This window comes from Camponotus floridanus, unplaced genomic scaffold, assembly GCF_003227725.1.
Source record: "Camponotus floridanus strain SB8 unplaced genomic scaffold, Cflo_v7.5 scaffold241, whole genome shotgun sequence".
Taxonomy (NCBI): domain Eukaryota; kingdom Metazoa; phylum Arthropoda; class Insecta; order Hymenoptera; family Formicidae; genus Camponotus; species Camponotus floridanus.
In genome coordinates, this window is record NW_020229372.1 from 153022 (window position 1) to 172671 (window position 19650).

The 19650-nt window shown below is 32.9% G+C and overlaps 1 protein-coding gene across 5 annotated transcripts in view; it reads right to left on the reverse strand.

Moving 5' to 3' along the window:
* Window positions 1-19256, reverse strand: part of LOC105248156 (serine-protein kinase ATM) — a 30645-nt gene extending 11389 nt beyond the window's left edge. For 2 of the 5 annotated variants that reach the window (XM_020026518.2, XM_020026519.2), the window contains exons 1-14: window positions 18727-19256; window positions 18077-18214; window positions 17568-17973; window positions 16033-16383; window positions 14341-14734; window positions 12461-13285; window positions 12050-12248; window positions 10478-11232; window positions 8521-8831; window positions 6419-7613; window positions 5240-5450; window positions 3456-3895; window positions 1876-2472; window positions 936-1800 (exon numbers count right to left, since the gene is read on the reverse strand). In XM_020026518.2, coding sequence (XP_019882077.2) covers window positions 936-1800; window positions 1876-2472; window positions 3456-3895; window positions 5240-5450; window positions 6419-7613; window positions 8521-8831; window positions 10478-11232; window positions 12050-12248; window positions 12461-13285; window positions 14341-14734; window positions 16033-16383; window positions 17568-17973; window positions 18077-18214; window positions 18727-18798 — 6759 coding nt within the window. In that variant the 5' untranslated portion in view covers window positions 18799-19256. Of the gene's footprint in view, window positions 1-935; window positions 1801-1875; window positions 2473-3455; window positions 3896-5239; window positions 5451-6418; window positions 7614-8520; window positions 8835-10477; window positions 11233-12049; window positions 12249-12460; window positions 13286-14340; window positions 14735-16032; window positions 16384-17567; window positions 17974-18076; window positions 18215-18726 lie in introns of those variants that run through there. The other 3 variants (XM_011252788.3, XM_011252790.3, XM_025409125.1) reach the window with 2 other exon arrangements.
* Window positions 19257-19650: the final 394 nt, after the last annotated feature.

The window sequence follows — 19650 nt, forward strand, 5'->3', positions numbered from 1 at the left end:
TCTTTTTTCCTGTTATTTTTTTTATACAGGGTGAGGAAAAAGTCCGGAAACTCCTAAATTTTTCGAAAATTATGCATTTTAGAAACAAATGTTTCAGACAAAAGTTGTAAGATTTCAAGTAATGCATTACGTAGTAATATCAGTATAAGCTTGAATAGCACATAAAAATCACTTTGAATTTTTTAAATGTAACTCCCTACTTTTTATTATATATTCTTGTAGCTTGTTTCAAGAGCTTTCCAAAACACTATAATAAAGTATTTTTTCAGTAAGTACTTTTCAAGTTATAAGGCTCGAAATAATTTCTTAATTTTACATAACCATAAAATATTTTTTCTTCAAAACTATGTTTTTTCTTTACACCAATTGATTCTTCACATTATCTTATGCATAAAAGTATGAAGATGAGATAATAAAAAAATGAATATTTTATTAATATTTTATGATTTAGGAAAAATTAAAAATTGATTTCAAGCCTCATAACTCGAAAAATACTCAATGAAAAAACACTTTAATATAGTGTTTTGGAAAGCTCTTGAAACAAGCTATAAGAATGTATAATAAAAAATAGGGGATTCCATTTAAAAAATTCGAACTGATTTTTATGTGACCTTTATGTGACGGTGCTGTTCGAGGTCATACTGACATTGCTACATAATGCGTTACTTGAAACCCTACAACTTTTGTCTGAAACATTTGTTTCTAAAATGCATAATTTTCGAAAAATTTGAAGGTTTCCCTACTTTTTCGTCCCTCTGTATACACCCAGCAAACACCAAGTAACAGTTATATAACTGTTAGTTGTAATTTCCCACTCAACAATATAACAGTTACATAACAGATATGTTATGTAACTGTTATATTGTTGAGTGGGAAATTACAACTAACAGTTATATAAATGTTACTTGGTGTTTGCTGGGCAGTTGTTCTCTCACCTGCGTGTCGTATAATTCTCTAACAACATCAGATGTTTGCTCGTCAATAGCCTCGCTGATCTCAATCGACTCCAGATAATATTTCTGTATTATTGTCTGCGGATTCTCCGACTTGGTCTCAGCCATCCAGTCGCCGTAGACCCGCAGAGCTTTAGCTTTCAGACTCGGCTTCGGATTTCTTTTCTCGATCAGATTGCGCAACAAACGACGCGCAATGATCTGGTCGTGTTTCATCCATGCCAGGAGGGATTCCTGATAGAGATGTTGGTTCTCTAAATCCGTAGATAAGTTTCGCTGCGTCCCTAGCGTGCCCAGTGCTCGGGTGGCCACTTGAAAGTCTCCCTGACTTACCGCGACCTTCGCCAAGTCTAGGCAAGTAGCGAAGAACGCTTCTTGTATGTTTGCATTCGTCCACAAGGATTCGCGGATGCGGAACATGGTGATACGCTGCCATAAAATTGGCTCCACGTAGTCGAATTGACCCGTCAGGCTAATCTCGTGTTCGTTCCAACGTTGCAATACTTTTGAATATTCTTCCTGCGGCGAGTCGGCCACCGAATTCAGCTGTTCGATTTCGCGCAACAGTCGCAGTTGCGATAGCTTCTCGTTGACGATTCGACTACTCTCTAGACTGATCATTCGCAGTTGACGAATTACGCTTACGCGAGCGCGCTCGATCGCCTGTTCCGTCCCTCGTCGATCGTTTTCGTGAAGGCATTTGAGCGCATCGTAATGATGCACATGAAACACACTTTCCTGGTTCCCCAATCGTAAGTGCTGCGGTTGAAGATTGTTATGACTAGTGGCAGCAACAGAATCAGTTACCAGTAGATCCCAATTACCGAGTCTCCAGGCGCACTCATAACTGTTACATATTTGTGAAATATAATGACACTTTTTCTTTCATAAATGAATTTTTACGTAATTTTAGACACCTTACCTAAACCTTTCATCTAGACAGTCGCCCAGAAAGCGCCATTGGAGAAACTGCAATCCCGAGCGGTGTAATGCGTTCGCCATCTCTGTCCTGGCATTTGTTAGCGACGATTGATTGCTGTTGTACGATAGTTCGATGTCCTGGGCGAGGATGACTTTGTCCCAACAATTGGTACGAGCATAGTACTGCACTCGGGAGTCCTGATCGAGCAGATGCGACGATCCAGCGCCACTTGTGGCATCCGGATCGCTGATATTCAGGTAGGTGTCCAGCATGATGTCTTGCAGCACCCGACCAATCACTGGCTGACGTTCATAGATATAGTCGATCCTCGGATCACTGCTGAAGTCTGGGTAGTCTGACGAGATCGACTCGCAGGCGAGCTGCGCAAACAGCAGAGCCGTATAATATGCGGAGCATTTGTGCGCAGCTCTGGCCAAGTTGACATAGTCGAGCGTCAAAGTCGTATCATTCGGTAGCTGCGCCCGTACGTGATTCACCACGTCCAGCATGCAGCGTACGATTTTTTGATCACAACCGCCACTTCTCGACGTCGATGACGCAGTAATCTCCGCTTCATGGTTAATTGCAAAATGTTGCCTAGGATTTAATGGATCAATCGATATTGAATTTAATTTAATCAATATTAAATTTAATCTACAGGGTATCCCCCATTTTAATCGATCATCCTGAATAACTTTTTTAATTTTGATTGTAGAAAAGAATGTTTCAGACAAAAATTGTATGGTTTTAAGGGGCACATAAGACGGTGCCATTAGTTTGACCTTCAAGAGTCACCTGAAGGTCACGTGAAGGACACCTCCAACTTTTTAAACGGGATATCCTATATGCATTTACATATTTTGTAGCTCATCTCGGGAGCTTTCCAAAACACTATAATAAAGTATTTTTCTATTGAGTGCTTTCCGAGTTATGAGGCTTGAAATCATTTCTTAATTTTAACTGTAAAATATCTTGTAAAATATTCATTTTTCGATTATCTTACCTTAATACTTTTATGTACAAAATAATGAGAGGAATCAATTGGTGTAGAAAATACACAGTTACTTTTAAGAAAAAATATGTAATTAAATGCAAATTACATACTTTTTCTTCGAAACAATTATGTGTTTTCTTTACACCAATTGATTCCTCTCATTATTTTGTACATAAAAGTATTAAGGTAAGATAATCGAAAAATGAATATTTTACAAGATATTTTACGGTTTATGTAAAATTAAGAAATGATTTTAAGTCTCATCTGGATTCATAACTCGGAGAGCACTCAATAGAAAAATACTTTATTATAGTATTTTGGAAAGCTCTCGAGATGAGCTACAAGAATATGTAAAAGCATATAGGGCATATGTCCCATTTAAAAAGTTGGAGGTGACCTTCACGTGACCTTCAGGTGACTCTTCAAGGTCAAACTAATGGCACCGTCTTATGTGCCCCTTAAAATCATACAACTTTTGTCTGAAACATTCTTTTCTACAATCAAAATTAAAAAAGTTATTCAGGGTGATCCATGAAAATGGGACACCCTGTATATTGAATTTAATCTACATTACCAGCAATAATACCTGAAGAATTGATTGATGCAGTCGCACATGGTACCGATGAAACTAACGTTTCGATGAATGACAAGATAAACAATCCTCGGCAGGATTAACTCGCAAAATTTGACACTAAGCCGGCAGACTGGTAGGAAGCTCTCTAGATAAGAATTGGCAAAACATTCAGCGATGGTGCAAGTTAATTTGACAATCCAATCAGCGTAATTCTCGTTTTTCTGAACAGTCCACAGCGAATTCTCTGGATTCATAACGTTGCGAAATCTCGTGGCATCCACACAAAAAGACATTTGTGTTACGCAACGTCCGCGAGCAAATGGTCGGATGTAATTAATCTTCAGAGGCGTGGATTCTCCGAGGATGCTTGATAAATTTTTCGTGTATTCGGAGTCTGATAGTTTATGACCGAAAGAAGTTGACAGTATCGCATAAAGAGCATCGGCGCTAACCTTGAATTAAAATTTACTTGTTAGAAGATTCTATCCTTATTTTCTCCAGAGAGAAAATATGATATACAGGATGTATCAGACCACCCGTGCCAGCCGAATATCTCAAAAACCGAGAACGGCAGACAAAAATGTTTCCTACAAAAGTTGTAGGGTTTCGAGTAACGCATTACATAGTAATATTAGTATGACCTTGAATAGCGTTGTCAAGGTCACGTAAAGATCACCTTCAATTCTTAAATGGATACCCCTATTTTTATTACATAATCATGTAGCTTATCTCGAGCACTTTCCAAAACACTATAATAAAGTATTTCTTCATTGAGTACTTTTCAAGTTATGAGACTTAAAATCATTTCTTAATTTTGCCATATTAAACCATAAAATATCTAGTAAAATATTCATTTTTCGATTATTTTACCTTAATACTTTTATGTACGAAATAATGAAAGGAATCAATTGATCTAAAGAAAAAACACAGTTGTTTTTAAGAAAAAAATATGTAATTTGCAATTAACAATTACATATTTTTTTTAAAACAACTATGTGTTTTCCTTTACACCAATTGATACACCATTTGATTGAAAGGAATCAATTGATCTAAAGAAAAAACAGTTGTTTTTAAGAAAAAAATATTTAATTTGCAATTAACAATTACATATTTTTTTTAAAACAACTATGTGTTTTCTTTACACCAATTGATACACCATTTGATTGAAAGGAATCAATTGATCTAAAGAAAAAACATAGTTGTTTTTAAGAAAAAAATATGTAATTTGCAATTAACAATTACATATTTTTTTCAAAACAACTATGTGTTTTCTTTACACCAATTGATTCCTCTCATTATTTTGTATATAAAAGTATTAAAGTAAGATAATCGAAAAATGAATATACTAGATATTTTATGGTTTATGCAAAATTAAGAAATGATTTCAAGCCTCATAATTCGAAAAGTACTCAATGAAGAAATACTTTATTATAGTGTTTTGGAAAGCTCTCGAGATAAGCTACACGATTATGTAATAAAAATAGGGGTATCCATTTAAGAAATTGAAGGTGATCTTTACGTGACCTTGACAACGCTATTCAAGGTCATACTAATATTACTATGTAATGCGTTACTCGAAATCTTACAACTTTTGTAGGAAACATTTTTGTCTGCTGTTCTCGGTTTTTGAGATATTCGGCTGGGACGGGTGGTCCAATACACCCTGTACAATAGATCAGAAAAAATTAAACTGGCAAAATATTTGTATCTGATTTTTCGTCTTAGTTTTTCCACAAAAGTTCAAAATTCGTATTGAAACCTAAGTGATAGAACTTTAATGAAGAAGATGTAAAAACCTTGCGAAGTTTCACCGCTTTCTCCACAAGGAAATTCGTCAACATCGCAACTGACCGATAGATTAGGATTTCTATCGCATAGTTTGCTTCCTGAACGAGACTTCCCGCTGGTCGTAGTGCCACAGTGGAATCTGTCGGGCCCAGTTCACCGAGACACTTTGTGGCTTCCATCGATACACGTGGATTACACGATTCCGTCAACTTGGCAAGTCTGAGAAATGCATTTTTCAAGAACGTTTTGCAGAATATACAGGATGCCCCATTTTAAAGCTTCCACCCTCATAACTTTTCAGAATCAACGTTTGAAGGAAAACGACTCGGATAAAAGTTGTAGGGAGCAAAGCGGGCTATCTAACAGCAACCTTGGATTCGACGTTAAAGGTCATTTTCAAGGTCATTTGAAGGTCAACTTCCGTTTTTTAAATAGAACCCCCTATTTTTCATTACATATTCTTATAGCTTACCTCGAGAGCTTTCCAAAACACTATAATAAAATATTTTGCTCTGAAGTACTTTTCGTGTTATGAGGCTTGAAATGGTTTATTAATTTTACATAAACGATAAAATATCTAGCAAGATATTCATTCTTCGATTATCTTATCTATAATACATTTATGTACAAAATAATGAGTGGAATCGATTAGTGTAAAGAAAACACATAGTTGTTTTTGAGAAAAAATATGTAATTCTTAATTGCAAATTACAACCAATCGATTCCTCTCGTTATTTTGTACATAAAAGATTATTAAGATAAGATAATCGAAAAATGAATATTTTACAAAATATTTTACGGTTTATGCAAAATTAAGAAATGATTTCAAGCCTCATAACTCGGAAAGTACTTAATGAAAACTAACTTAATTATAGTGTTTTGGAAAGCTCTCGAGGTAAGCTACAAGAATATGTAATGAAAAATAAGGAGTTCCATTTAAAATACGAAAGTTGACCTACTAATGACCTTGAAAATGACCTTTAATATCGAATCCAAGGTCACTATTAGATAGCCCCCTTTGTTTCCTACAACTTTTATCCGAGTCGTTTTCCTTCAAACGTTGATCCTGAAAAGTTATGAGAGGGGTGGAACTTTTCAAATGGGACACTCTGTAGATAATTGAAAAGAGAATCAGTTAGCGTGCTAAAGAAAAGAATGAACGGTCTTTGAACGAAGCGTCTGCTTACTTGAATATCAATCGATGCAGGATACTGGTGCCATCCTCGGGATACGACCTCTCTAACTTCCGATGCAGCTCTTTCAGTTCCCTTTTTCTTGTCGACAGTTGCTGCGTGAGATTCGCGAGGTCCTCCAGGGTGCACTCGGCGTTCTCCTCGCTTATGGCATCTAGGAAACCCTCCAGCTCGTCCTCGAGACATAACGTGCTTCTATCCTTTTCTGATCTGATGGCATTGCGAGCTTCCTTCGCATCCCAGAAGACCTCGTGGTTCGGGAATGAGCTGAGCTTCGCGATGGCTTCTCGCAAAACGTTTTTTTGCTCCACCACGAGGAACTTGAGTAAATTCGCAGCGATTCGGTTGACGCTACTCGTGTTTGACTGTGCCAAACCGACCAGATTTGCTACAACGAATCTGAGGACGTCCTGCACCTCCGCGGCTCTCGCGGGTAGTGCTTGTCTCAGGAATAAATCCAGAAACTTGCAGCATGCCGTGGTGAGCGTCTCGTTGTCGTTTCCTTCGATCATATGCAGTAAGCTGTAGCACACGTCCCGGATCAGGAACGCGGCCATCTCATCAAAGACGGGCTTTGCCAAATCACGTGTCAGCCGCGAGCAAAGATACGCATACTGATATAATCGCTTAAGCTTATCTTCCTGAGAACGCGCCGAATGTACGGCACTCGCGAGATACAACAGAATCTTCTGCAGCATCGCTGGTTGTTGTTCAACTAGCGTACAGGTCAGTGTCTCTCTTGTGGTTACTATTAGAACGTCAAACGACTCCAGGTGATCGAGGCACAGATCCAACGTTTTTCGCGTGAAATGCGGCGGATCCATCGCCGGAAAACGCACGTCCGGGATTGAGAGAAAACGCCCGAAGTCATCCTCGTCGTGTAGCCTCTGTATCAGCTCCACCAGAACGTCCTGCAGACGAGAGTAAAATAATTGGCGGAAATCCTGCATACGCGCGAATTCGTCCGTGTTCCTCGTCAATTTCCGCATCGTTTCAGCGTCATTAGATACGATGACACGCGACAATAGCCACGCAAAGCAAGATGGAAAAACGTCCTCGAAGATTTTGTCGAAAGGTACGGCGCAATCGGCACAAAAGGATACGGCTTCGGCGAGGCCTGAAGTGCGCAACACGATCGGAACAATGCGATTGACGTATTTCTTGAAGAATTCGTCCACAGTCTCGCATCCTGTTGAGGTAATAATAGACTTAGTCTTCAATTTAATCAAGTTTGGAGGAAAAATTAATCACTTATAGACAGTGTTTGCTGGTATCTAGATAATTATCTAGATAAAGAAATAAATCATCTTTATCTTTAACTAGATGAAGAAATACAAAGTATCTTTATCTTTGATAAAAATATGTCATCTTATCTAAAAATTGTCTAAAATGACGTTTTCATTATGCAAAAGAGTTTTCCAAGCAAGCTTCTAAAAATCTATCTAAAATATCTAAAATATATTTTTTATTTGGAAAATAATATTACAAATATACTTTATGTTGTACTTATTTTACTTAAATTTGTGCAATGCATTAATGTATATTTTATAAAAATAATATATGTATTGTTACACATTGATTATTATATTATTAATATATTATGAATATATTATAAATATATTATAAATATATCATAAATATAAATTAATAAATAAATATTTATTATATCATTTATATACCTTTTTATTATTTAAATATTCTTTAGGAAAAGAGAAAGAATATGTGTTTATGATTTTAATATCCTATTTATAATCTGCGTCACATTTTTTACAAATATTTATAGTCTTATAAAATAAACAAAAATATCTAGATAATTATCTAGATTATCGCAATAATCATCTTATCTTTCATCTAGATTAAGTAAAAGCAAAATTACCTTTATCTCATCTAAGATAAATTTACGAATTTTTATCTTTATCTTTATCTAGATAATTTTGAAATTATCTACAGCAAACACTGCTTATAGATCTAAATCTTTAATTATACTATTATCAAATGTCAGATACTGATACAATTGTTATAATATGGTAAGAAATATAAAATTTGACAATTAAATTGATCAGTAATATTAGCATCGCAAGATGATCTGTCCTTACCCGCGAGGATCCATGGAAACCTCTGCAAGGATACTGTGCAAGGATATTGTGCATCCTTGATCCAGGATGTCAACAGATAGTTTAAATTATCCTCAACCAATGAGATGTGTGTTGTGGTGTACTGCGCTGCTGTTGAGAGAATCTTCCGCACTATCTGCACGTCTACTTTTCTTTCTATTGTCAGTCGCAACATAGCGTATAATGCGCGACCCTGAAGAATTCCGCTGGCGCAAACAATAGAGGCAAGAGCGATCAATGCGCTGGCTGTTCTGGTTTCTCTCTCATCCTGTTGTTGACTATCTTCCAGATTGCTGCTATTCCACATCAAAATAAATTAATTTTAAATTACATTAATTACAGATTACATACCGAATTCATGAATTTAAATGTTGTAAAAATAATTTTTCCATCTAATTTGTTTCAGCATTAAATATACTTTATACAGGGTGATCCATTTTAACTTTGCCATCGAAATATCTCGTAAAGTCTAAAAGATACGAAAAAATGTTCCAGAAAAATTGTGTATGGTTTTGTGGGGGACATAAAATGATGCCATTAGTTTGACCTTGAAGACTCACCTGAAAGTCACGTGAAGGTCACCTCCAACTTTTTAAATAGGACACCCTATGTGCTATTACATATTCTTGTAGCTCATCTCGAGGGCTTTCCAAACCACTATAATAAAGTATTTTTCTATTGAGTGCTTTCCGAGTTATGAGACTTGAAATCATTCCTTAATTTTACATAAACCGTAAAATATCTTGTAAAATATTCATTTTTCGGTTATCTTACTTTAATACTTTTACGTACAAAATAATGACAGGAATCAATTGGTGTAAAGAAAACACATAGTTGTTTCGAAGAAAAAATATGTAATTTGCAATTAACAATTACATATTTTTTCTTAAAGCTAACTATGTGTTTTCTTTACACCAATTGATTCCTCTCATTATTTTGTACATAAAAGTATTAAGGTAAGTTAATCGAAAAATGAATATTTTACAAGATATTTTATGGTTTATGTAAAATTAAGAAATTATTTCAAGCCTCATAACTCGAAAAGTACTCAATGAAGAAATACTTTATTATAGTGTTTTGGAAAGCCCTCGAGATAAGCTACAAGAATAAGTAATAAAAAATAGGGAATTCCATTAAAAAAATTGAAGGTGAGCTTCGCGTGACCTTCAAACGACTTTTCAAGGTCAAACCAATAACGCCATTTTATGGCCCCCTCGAAATCATACAACTTTTGTCTGAAACATTTTTTCGTATCTTTTAGACCTCACAAGATATTTCGATGGCAAAGTTAAAATGGAACATCCTATCGAAGAATGTCCCTAAAAGATCGAGACTACGAAATATCTCGGAAAATATAAGTTTTATAAAAAAATTGTTAATAAAAAAATTGTAAAGTTTGAAAATTCTATTTATTAGCTTTATTAGTTCGATTCGTTGGGTAGCATTGCCAAGATTATGAATTTTTTAAATTAAACTTTCTATTTTTTTCTGGCATATTCTCATATCTTTTTTTTAGATATTTTTTCATTATAACTGTCAAAACATTATAACTGTATTTATTTTAAATCGTTTTGAAATCGAACTTTTTATAAGATCGGTATTCTAGAAATATCTCGAAAGGATTAAGTTATCGAAAAAAAAATGTTTAATATAAAAATTGTTGGTTTTAAAGAGAGCTATCTGATGGATCAGATTGTGAGTTCGGGGCCCAGTTGAGATTCAAGTCAATTTTTTTTTCCCTATTACATAGCTTTGATTTAAAAAATTCATGACCTTGTCCTGAGCTTGGCACCCAAATTGATAAGACTAGTAAATAAACCGTTTTAAACCCTATAATTTCTGTACTAAACATTTTTTTAATGAAACTTACATTTTTCAAGGATATTTCAGAGTCCCAATCTTTTTGAGACACTCTATATATTTATTTTAATGTTCATACTTTTGCGGATCAGAACTTGATTGTTGGACCTCATCGAGAAGATCGAATGCTATCTTTTCCACTTTGATGCATATTCGCTCTTTCCACTTATAAGCGATATTCTTGAGGGACAAGACTTCCTGTAGACATCGCACAGCCTGCGAACGCAGCACGAAGAGCATATCACCGATGTAGTCGAGAATGCTATCCAATAGCGTCACGACATCATCATCGGAAGCCATGTCATGATTCCACGAGAAGCTCGGATCGATTCGCACACAGTTGCACACACACTTCATGTAGTCCACGTGCACGAGAACGCTATAATTCGACTTATGCATACGTTTATAAAACTGTATGAGCGTATGAACAACGGTTATTCTCGATGAATAACCGTACTTGATCGCGTATTCGAGGAAGTATGGCAGCAGATTCAACAGCCGACGTGACACCTCCTCATCCCTATGATTCCTCTGACAAACTTTCAACATAAGATCCAACGGCACATTCGCATATTCGGAGTGAATCTCGTCCTGATCGCGCGCAGGGAGCGATTCCAGGATTGTTAAGGATACCCAATAATCGACGCAGTTGGTAAAGTCCTGCTGCATGGTGAACAAGTTACGCATCATTTTCGTTTGCAATGATTTGTCGCGGTCCGCGTCGACGCGTAACGCACAAAAGGACGCCAAGGCCGCCACAACCTGAAGATGAATTGCATTCTCGCGTCGAGGACTCGAAGATGGATTCTCCTTACCAGAACGCCTGCGTCTTGTCTAAAAAAAAAAATCGTTCGAGGATTAAAATTGAATATATAAATCAATTTCTTTATTATAAATATTATTATTTATAATAATTATTATTTATAAACAGTGTTGCGGGTATCTAAATAAAATTATCTAGATAATCATCTAGATAAAGAAATGGATCATCTTTATTTTTAACTAGATGAAGAAATACAAAGTATCTTTATCTTTATCTTAGATGAAAAATATATGTCATCTTATCTAAAAATTGCCTAAGATGACGTTTTCATTATGCAAAAAAATTTTCCAGGCAAGCTTCCAAAAATCTATCTAAAATATCTAAAATATATTTTTTATATTATTATTATTAATATATTATAGATATAATATAAATATATTATAAATATAAATTAATAAATAAATATTTATCATATCATTTATATACCTTTTTGCTATTATTTCTTTATAATATTAAATATTCTTTAGGAAAAGAGAAAGAATATGTGTTTATGATTTTAATATCCCATTTATAATCTGCGTCACATTTTTTAAAAATAGTCTTCTAAAATAAACAAAAATATCTAGATTAAATATCTAGATAATTATATAGATTATCGCAATAATTATCTCATCTAGATTAAGTAAAAGCAAAATCATCTTTATCTCATCTAAGATATATTTACAGATTTTTATCTTTATCTAGATAATTTTGAAATTATCTACAGCAAACACTGTTTATAAATATTATTATTATAATTTAATATTATAAATATTATAAATATTATAAATATAAATATTATAAATATTATTATTATAATTTATTATTAAATATTATTTTTTTTGATACCTGAAAAGTGTCATGTTCTTTGTGATAATCGCTGTTGTAACGACTGTCCTCGAGATTCAGGAGATCGAATATATTTTTCAACATATCTACAGTAGACGCAGAGACGATTATCTTCGCGATTTCCGCGTCATAAGGCGTCCTATAGAGCACGTTCAATGCTCTGGTCACGTTCATTAAGTACGCATACTTGCACGCGTATCTAAATATTTAACGTAAGACATTCGAAAAACAAGATCAATGAAAGCTCAAGTTTTCTAATGCATAATTAATTACAAAATAATTAGAACTGTCAAAATTAATAAAGAACAAAAATCGTTAAAGGTTTCGGATTTTTCCGATGATTTTGAAAGAGAAGAAAAAACAATCAATTTTTTCATCATTTCATTAAAATTCGAATAGATTTTTTCGCACCTGCCCCAATCAATTTTCGTTAGAACTTCGAAGCTATTCTTCAGGTGTTTTTCCATCGTATCAATCAACGGGTCAACGCTATCCATCTTTGCAATAATACCCATATGTTTCAGACTGGATAGCGATCTCGCTAGGAACGCTATTTTCATTAGTGTGATGTGTATCTCAACTGTATTTTTTGTTTCATCGTTTGAATCTTCACCTTGAAAAATGTCATACAAGCATTTTTTCAGAAAATTAAACACCTCCTGTACGCAGAAGACGGGACTTCCATCTGTGGTCACCGGTTTAAAATTTTCCTCGTCGCATTCGTCCTTCAATCTTACTGAAAGCTCGATCTTGAATGTCAAAGATGCGTAACAGAATTGTAAAAGGTCCGTCGAATAAATATCCTGATGCGATACAAAAATAGATTCGCGCGATTCCTCGCGCTTTCGCGACGATTTCCGGATATTTTGCCTACAACGTGAGCTCAGGACGAGATTCACCAGTAAAGCACAGACGTCCTCGATGATTTTATCGGACGATCGTGTCATCAATTTTTGCCACGGCACATTTAGCAGCCATTCCAGAAGACGCGTTCTGTCACAGATCGGCGCAATCGTTGTCGATGGTGATGGATCCAATACTGATGTGAATGCGTCCTCCGGCAGAGAAATACGTTCGCACAACCATCGTAGCGTGCATATGCTGTTCGGCGACCAACGGATTGCCTTTGTCAGATACAATCTGAGAAGAGCGTTCGCATTAGACATCTTGTTGTGCTCTATAAAACAACGGATCAGCGAATGACCCGACTCTTCGTTCTGATTTGCTCCCAGAGATCTGCAACAATAATTCTGATGTAATTATATACATACAGGGTTTGGAAAAAGGATATCCCTTAATATTTCGAAAAATACGCATTTAAAAAAAAAATGTTTCATACAAAAGTTATAAGGTTTTATGTGGTGCATTACGCAGCAACATTATTATGACCTCGAATAGCGTTGTCAAGCATATGTGAAGGTCAGCTTCAATTTTTTAAATGGAACCCTATATTTTTTATTACATTATCTTGCAGCTTATCTTGAGAGCTTTTCAAAACACTATAATAAATTATTTTTCCATGAAGTACTTTTCGAGTTATGAGGCTTGAAATCATTTAATTTTACAGAAACCATCTTGTAAAATATTCATTTTTCGATTATCTTACTTTAATACTTTTATGTACAAAATAATGAGAGGAATCAATTGGTGTAAAGAAAACACATAGTTATTTCGAAAAAAAAAATGTAAATATGTAAAAATATGTTGCAATGAACAATTAAATATTTTTCTTAAAAGTAACTATGTGTTTTCTTTACACCAATTGATTCCTCTCATTATTTTTTGCATAAAAGTATTAAGGTAAAATAATTGAAAAATGAATATTTTACAAGATATTTTATGGTTTATGTAAAATTAAGAAATAATTTCAAGCCTCATAATTCGAAAAGTACTTCATGGAAAAATAATTTATTATAGTGTTTTGGAAAGCTCTCGAGGTAAGCTACAAGAATATGCAATGAAAAATAGGGTGTTCGATTTAAAAAATTGAAGCTGACCTTCACATAACCTTGATAACGCTATTCGAGGTCATAATAATGTTGCTACGTAATGCGCCATATAAATCCCTATAACTTTTGTATGAAACATTTTTTTTTTAAATGCCTATTTTTCGAAATATTAAAGGATATCCAGACTTTTTCCTAACCCTGTATAAAATAAACAGGGAGATAGTTTTTAATAAATGGGAGATAGTTTTTAATAAAAAATAATTAAAATAAATTGACAATCTTCGATTAGTTTTAATTAAAATTTTTTAACTTTCCCAATCTTTAATTAATTCATATATACACCTGAGTAGCATATCCCAGATCTTGCTCCAATGAATCATAGTGTCCTGTACTTCCTTTCCGTTAGACATCTCGTTCTCCATGACAACAATAGCGAGATTGTATAAATTATCCATGATGTGCTCATCTCGAGATTGAGCGAGTTCCGTTAAGCGTTGTAGCAAAGGCGCGAAATCTTGTGGCTTTAAGCATTGCGGGTATTTCCTCAATGTTTCCTCAAGGATTCTCACCAAGGACCATACTTCCTCGGGACTGCTTTCTGTTATTAGATCGACGACGTTCTCCATCTTATTTATTGTTCGTCTGCGTTTGGTCGGTTGAGAATAAGTGTCGTCAAAAGAATTTGCATCAACAGAGCTAGCGAGATTCACCGAGTTGTCCATTATTTGTTTCACGACTGCAAAGAATATATAACATAATTAATATTTTATTAATCAAGCGATAGCGTCACGACAGGTAATATTTCATATAATTAATATTACTATATTAATATTAATATTATTTAATAATATTAGTAATATTATAATATTTTATTCACAGATATTTATGAAGATAAATCTTCCAGATAACAGAAAATCGCATAATTGTTGATAATTACAATTTCAAAAGCTTATTTACAAAAGAATTATTTTATTAAAACTGAGTCATCGTGTAATAGTATAGTCTTGCAAAATAATTAACTTTTTATGCACAATACATAGTTCAAAAAATTTTCAACATTTTTAACACTCAAACTATGATTTCTAGATTTAAATGATTTGAAAAAAGAGAAATGCTAAATAGGGTGGACCAAAGTCCATCCTGTATAAATATTTAGCTGGATACAGTCGAATATCTCATATAGAATGCATTTTAGAACAAAATGCTTTAGACAAAAGTTGTAAGGATTAAAAAGACGTATTTAACTGTAATATCCATTTAACATTGAGTGGCGTCGCCAAGGTCAGAGCAAGATCAATTTGAATTTTTTTAATGGAACCTCCTATTTTTCATTGCATATTCTTGTAGCTTACCTCGAGAGCTTTCCAAAACACTATAATAAATTATTTTTCCCTCAAGTATTTTTTGAGTTGTAACACTTGAAATCATTTCTTAATTTTACATAAACCGTAAAATATCTTGTAAAATATTCATTTTTTAATTATTTAATCTTAATACTTTTATGTACAAAATAATGAGGGGACTCAATTGGTGTAAAGAAAACACAGTTATTTTTAAGAATAATATTTAATTGTTCATTACAACATATTTTTACATATTTACATTTTTTTTTTTCGAAATAACTATGTGTTTTCTTTACACCAATTGATTCCTCTCATTATTTTGTACATAAAAGTATTAAGGTAAGATAATTGAAAAATGAATATTTTACAAAATATTTTACGATTTATGCAAAATTAAGAAATGATTTCAAGCCTCATAACTCGGAAAGTACTCAATGAAGAAATACTTTATTATAGTGTTTTGGAAAACTCTCGAGATGAGCTACAAGAATATGCAATGAAAAATAGGGGGTTCCATTTAAAAAATTCAAGTTGACCTTGTTCTGATCTTGACGACACCACTCAATGTCAAATGGATATTACAGTTAAATGCATCTTTTTAATCCTTACAACTTTTGTCTAAAGCATTTTGTTCTAAAATGCATTCTATATGAGATATTCGACTGTATCCAGACTTTTGTACATCTAATACCTTCGCTGGCAAACTCGATGAAACTGCACCACTGCACGTCCAATTTGCAATTTTCTTGAACAAGTTGACACATGCTACGCAGCAAATCTCTCCACTTGTTCCAGTTGTAGGCATACGCGCTGTCGCACCCGATACTATTTGGATGATGAATCTGCAGGAACATCAATAACAAGTTATATTTTCCCTCGGAACCATTCAAACGTAGGATATCCATCGATATATCTTCGCTGAATTTGCAGAGCGCTATTCTTGATTCTGTCGCGATTTGCCTGCATACACTGCTGCTGAGTTTGTAGAAGGATTCTGTCAACTGCTCGTCATTATTTGCTTTCACATTTCCAAAGACATTCTCTAAAAAATATAAAATAAATATAAAATATAAAATAATTATAAAATAATTAGTTGAAAAGACTTTGATAAGACTTTGAATATGAAATTCAAATATCGTAGACATAACAACTATAACAGCCTGACGCGAACGGTCGTGTGTCAGTTTGGTGTAAAAAAATTAATTTTTCTGTGAAACTAAGTAGTATGTGTAGAGCATGAATTTTTCTTAATGCTATAGTGAATCAATATTAAGCGATTGTTTTATTAGCTCTAACAAAATAATGGTTTTACTAGCTCTTACTAATACTTTACTAGCTCTGCGAGTAAACTTGATGAAGATAAATTTAATAATTAGAAAAATTAATTTAATAATTAAAAAAACATTTAGTAATTATTATTAATTAAATTTTTTATTAATTATTTAATATAATAATAAAAATAAATTTATATAAGAGAAAGTACTTTTATTTAATATAAAAAATTAATTTATAATTTTAATTTATTTTAAAATATAATAAAATATAAAGAAATTATGTTAAATAATAAATATATTAAATGATATTTTAAAAAGATTTTAAAAAAACTTAAAAAAATAAACTTTTTAAAAAATTAGAATTAGATCTCCTATTATTGGAAAGGAAAATATTAATTTATATAATATATATAAAATGTAAAGAGAATAATTAATTAAATTAATTAATTAAATAAAAATAAAATGTAAACAGAATAATTAATTAACATGTTAAATAATTTTTTAAAAAGATAAATTTAAATAAACTTTTTAGAAAAATTAGGATTAGATCTATTATTAAAATGAAAAAGATTAATTAAATAATAAATGTAAAACATAAAAAATAAAAAATTTGAAAGATATTTTATAATATTAGAAGAACTTGTTAATTAATTTTATAATCCACAAGTGAAATTACATGATTCAGATGTTTTAATATATTGTTGTTGGAAAATTATATAAAAATAATAGTTAATAAATTTAATTAAAATTTAAATTAAAATGTTTATAATATTTAAATGTGATAATTAAGATATTAAGTTACAATTAAGAGTTATAATTAATTTTATTAATAAAAAATTAAAAAATTTTATAAACATGGATTTAAGTGTAAATTTATATAACTTTATAAATTGAATCTTAATTAAAATATATTAGCTCTTAATAACATGGAAAATATAAAGTTTTAACACACCTAAGAAGAGTAGTAAATTCTTCACATGAGACACTAAATTTGTGTGTAAGAAGGAATGGTCCACGATCAATTGTAGCGCATTTAATACAATGTGTTTCTTCAAGTGCACCTTTTTGTACAATTTGCTGCAAACTGTCAGCAATTCCTTCCATTGTTCCTCCCTGATGTTGTTATGATTGATACTCTTGGGCAATATATACTTCACTAGAATTGCCAGATATGTGTCTTGATAATGTATATAAGGCTTGGAATTTAATATTTGCAGTATCCTAGAGATTATGTCGTTGCCATATAGAAGTTCAGCAGACCTTTCATTAGATCGACGAATAGTATCAATCATTAAACTACAGAGTGCCTGTCTCTCTTTGTTTTTGGCAGTCGTTTCTTTACTGGGCTTTTCTGCTTCCTTTGTTATTTTTTATTTATGAAAAATGAAAAATTAATGAAATAAATGAATAATATATAGCGGAACAAAGTATGTAGAAATTTTTACATGCAATTCTTCTTACGTCGAGAATTAGTTGGTGAACTGTATGTATAATGTAGGGCCAATTAATGTTCCCTGGAACTTTCTTCTCTGTATTCTCATATATTTCATTGAGAGCATCATCGTTCCGGTATAAATCCAAGAGTTCGGCAACAAATGTCTAAAAATTATAAAAACAAATTTTAAAAAATAAAAGAGAGAAGAAGAATCTTGATATATAGAGTGTCCTGTATTGAAAAGTAATGCAAAATCTGATGTATTTTTTTTTTTTTTTTTTTGTAAAATGTAACTTTCTTTAAGAGAAGTTGAATCAATACATATTAAAGCATTTAAAAATTAAGTCTTGAGGAATGATTCCATTTCGCAGATTGTCTAGATAGATACAATTTCCTTAGATGAAAATTGTTATAAAATTATTATTATTGTTATAAAATTTATTATTGAAAATTGTTATTGTTATAAATTGTTATTGTTTTTCGAAATAGTTTTAAATCCAAAATTGGAAAAAATTGAAATAATTTCGGATTTTTCTTACACATCAACCACGTGTATTTTTATAAAATAATGCATAAAAGTAGATTTCTTGATAACATCGATAATATGAAGGAATAATAATGATACATTTAAATGATATCGCTATCAATTTCTCTTCGATAATTAACACAGTGTTACCTTTCTGTCACTCAATTTCGCACTATTGGCTAGCTTCAAAACACCGGAGATTCTTTCTGATATTCGTGACATTTTTGTGGTTTTCTCCGATGTTCTGGCAGGATTTATAAACGTCGAGCTTGATAGCTCGAGACGATCAGTTGTAAAAAAAAATAAAATCGTACTAGAACTTATAATGAAAGTTTCATGATAAAATCCAACAATATTTGATCGTCCCGTAAAATGCCGCCAAATATCGTAAACGAAGTGAAACAATCATAAACCATCAGCAGGAACTTAGGCCCAGTTCCACAACTCGAGTTAATCGGAGTTTAATACGTTAAACTGGGTCCTGATTGGTCCATTCACTACTTCAACTCGGATTAACTGGATCGTAGAACTGGGCCTTAGGCCCGGTTCCACAACTCGAGTTAATCCATGGACGTAAGAAATACTGGACAGAGTGTATTGCTGCGGGGGTGAAGCTCAAAGGGTGAGGGGAAAGAAATATCTACTGCAACGGAATATGAGGCATGTAAGATGGCGGCGGATATTAATTTCACGGAGTGTGATATTTTTGAATTCCTTAATATTCAAAAATGATTCGGAATAACACAGCGATTTCAGATGATAGATGATTTCACGGAATCTCTCATATTTTATTCGATTTACGTCCGTGCGATGTGAAAATAGACGCTAAATCTGATGCATCTAAGATGGCCGCGACAATAAACCCTTTACCCCTCAGATTTCACACCCCTCGTCGAAAAGAGTACTTTATGCTCTGTCCAGTATTTCTTACGTCCTATGGATCACTAGGATTAAAAAAATTTGCTACTTGAGATATTAAAAGAGGTAAACATGGACGTAAGAAATATAGGACAGAGCATAAAATACTCTTTTAGACGAGGGGAGTAAAGCCTGAGGTCTTCTGGTGTCTCTGAA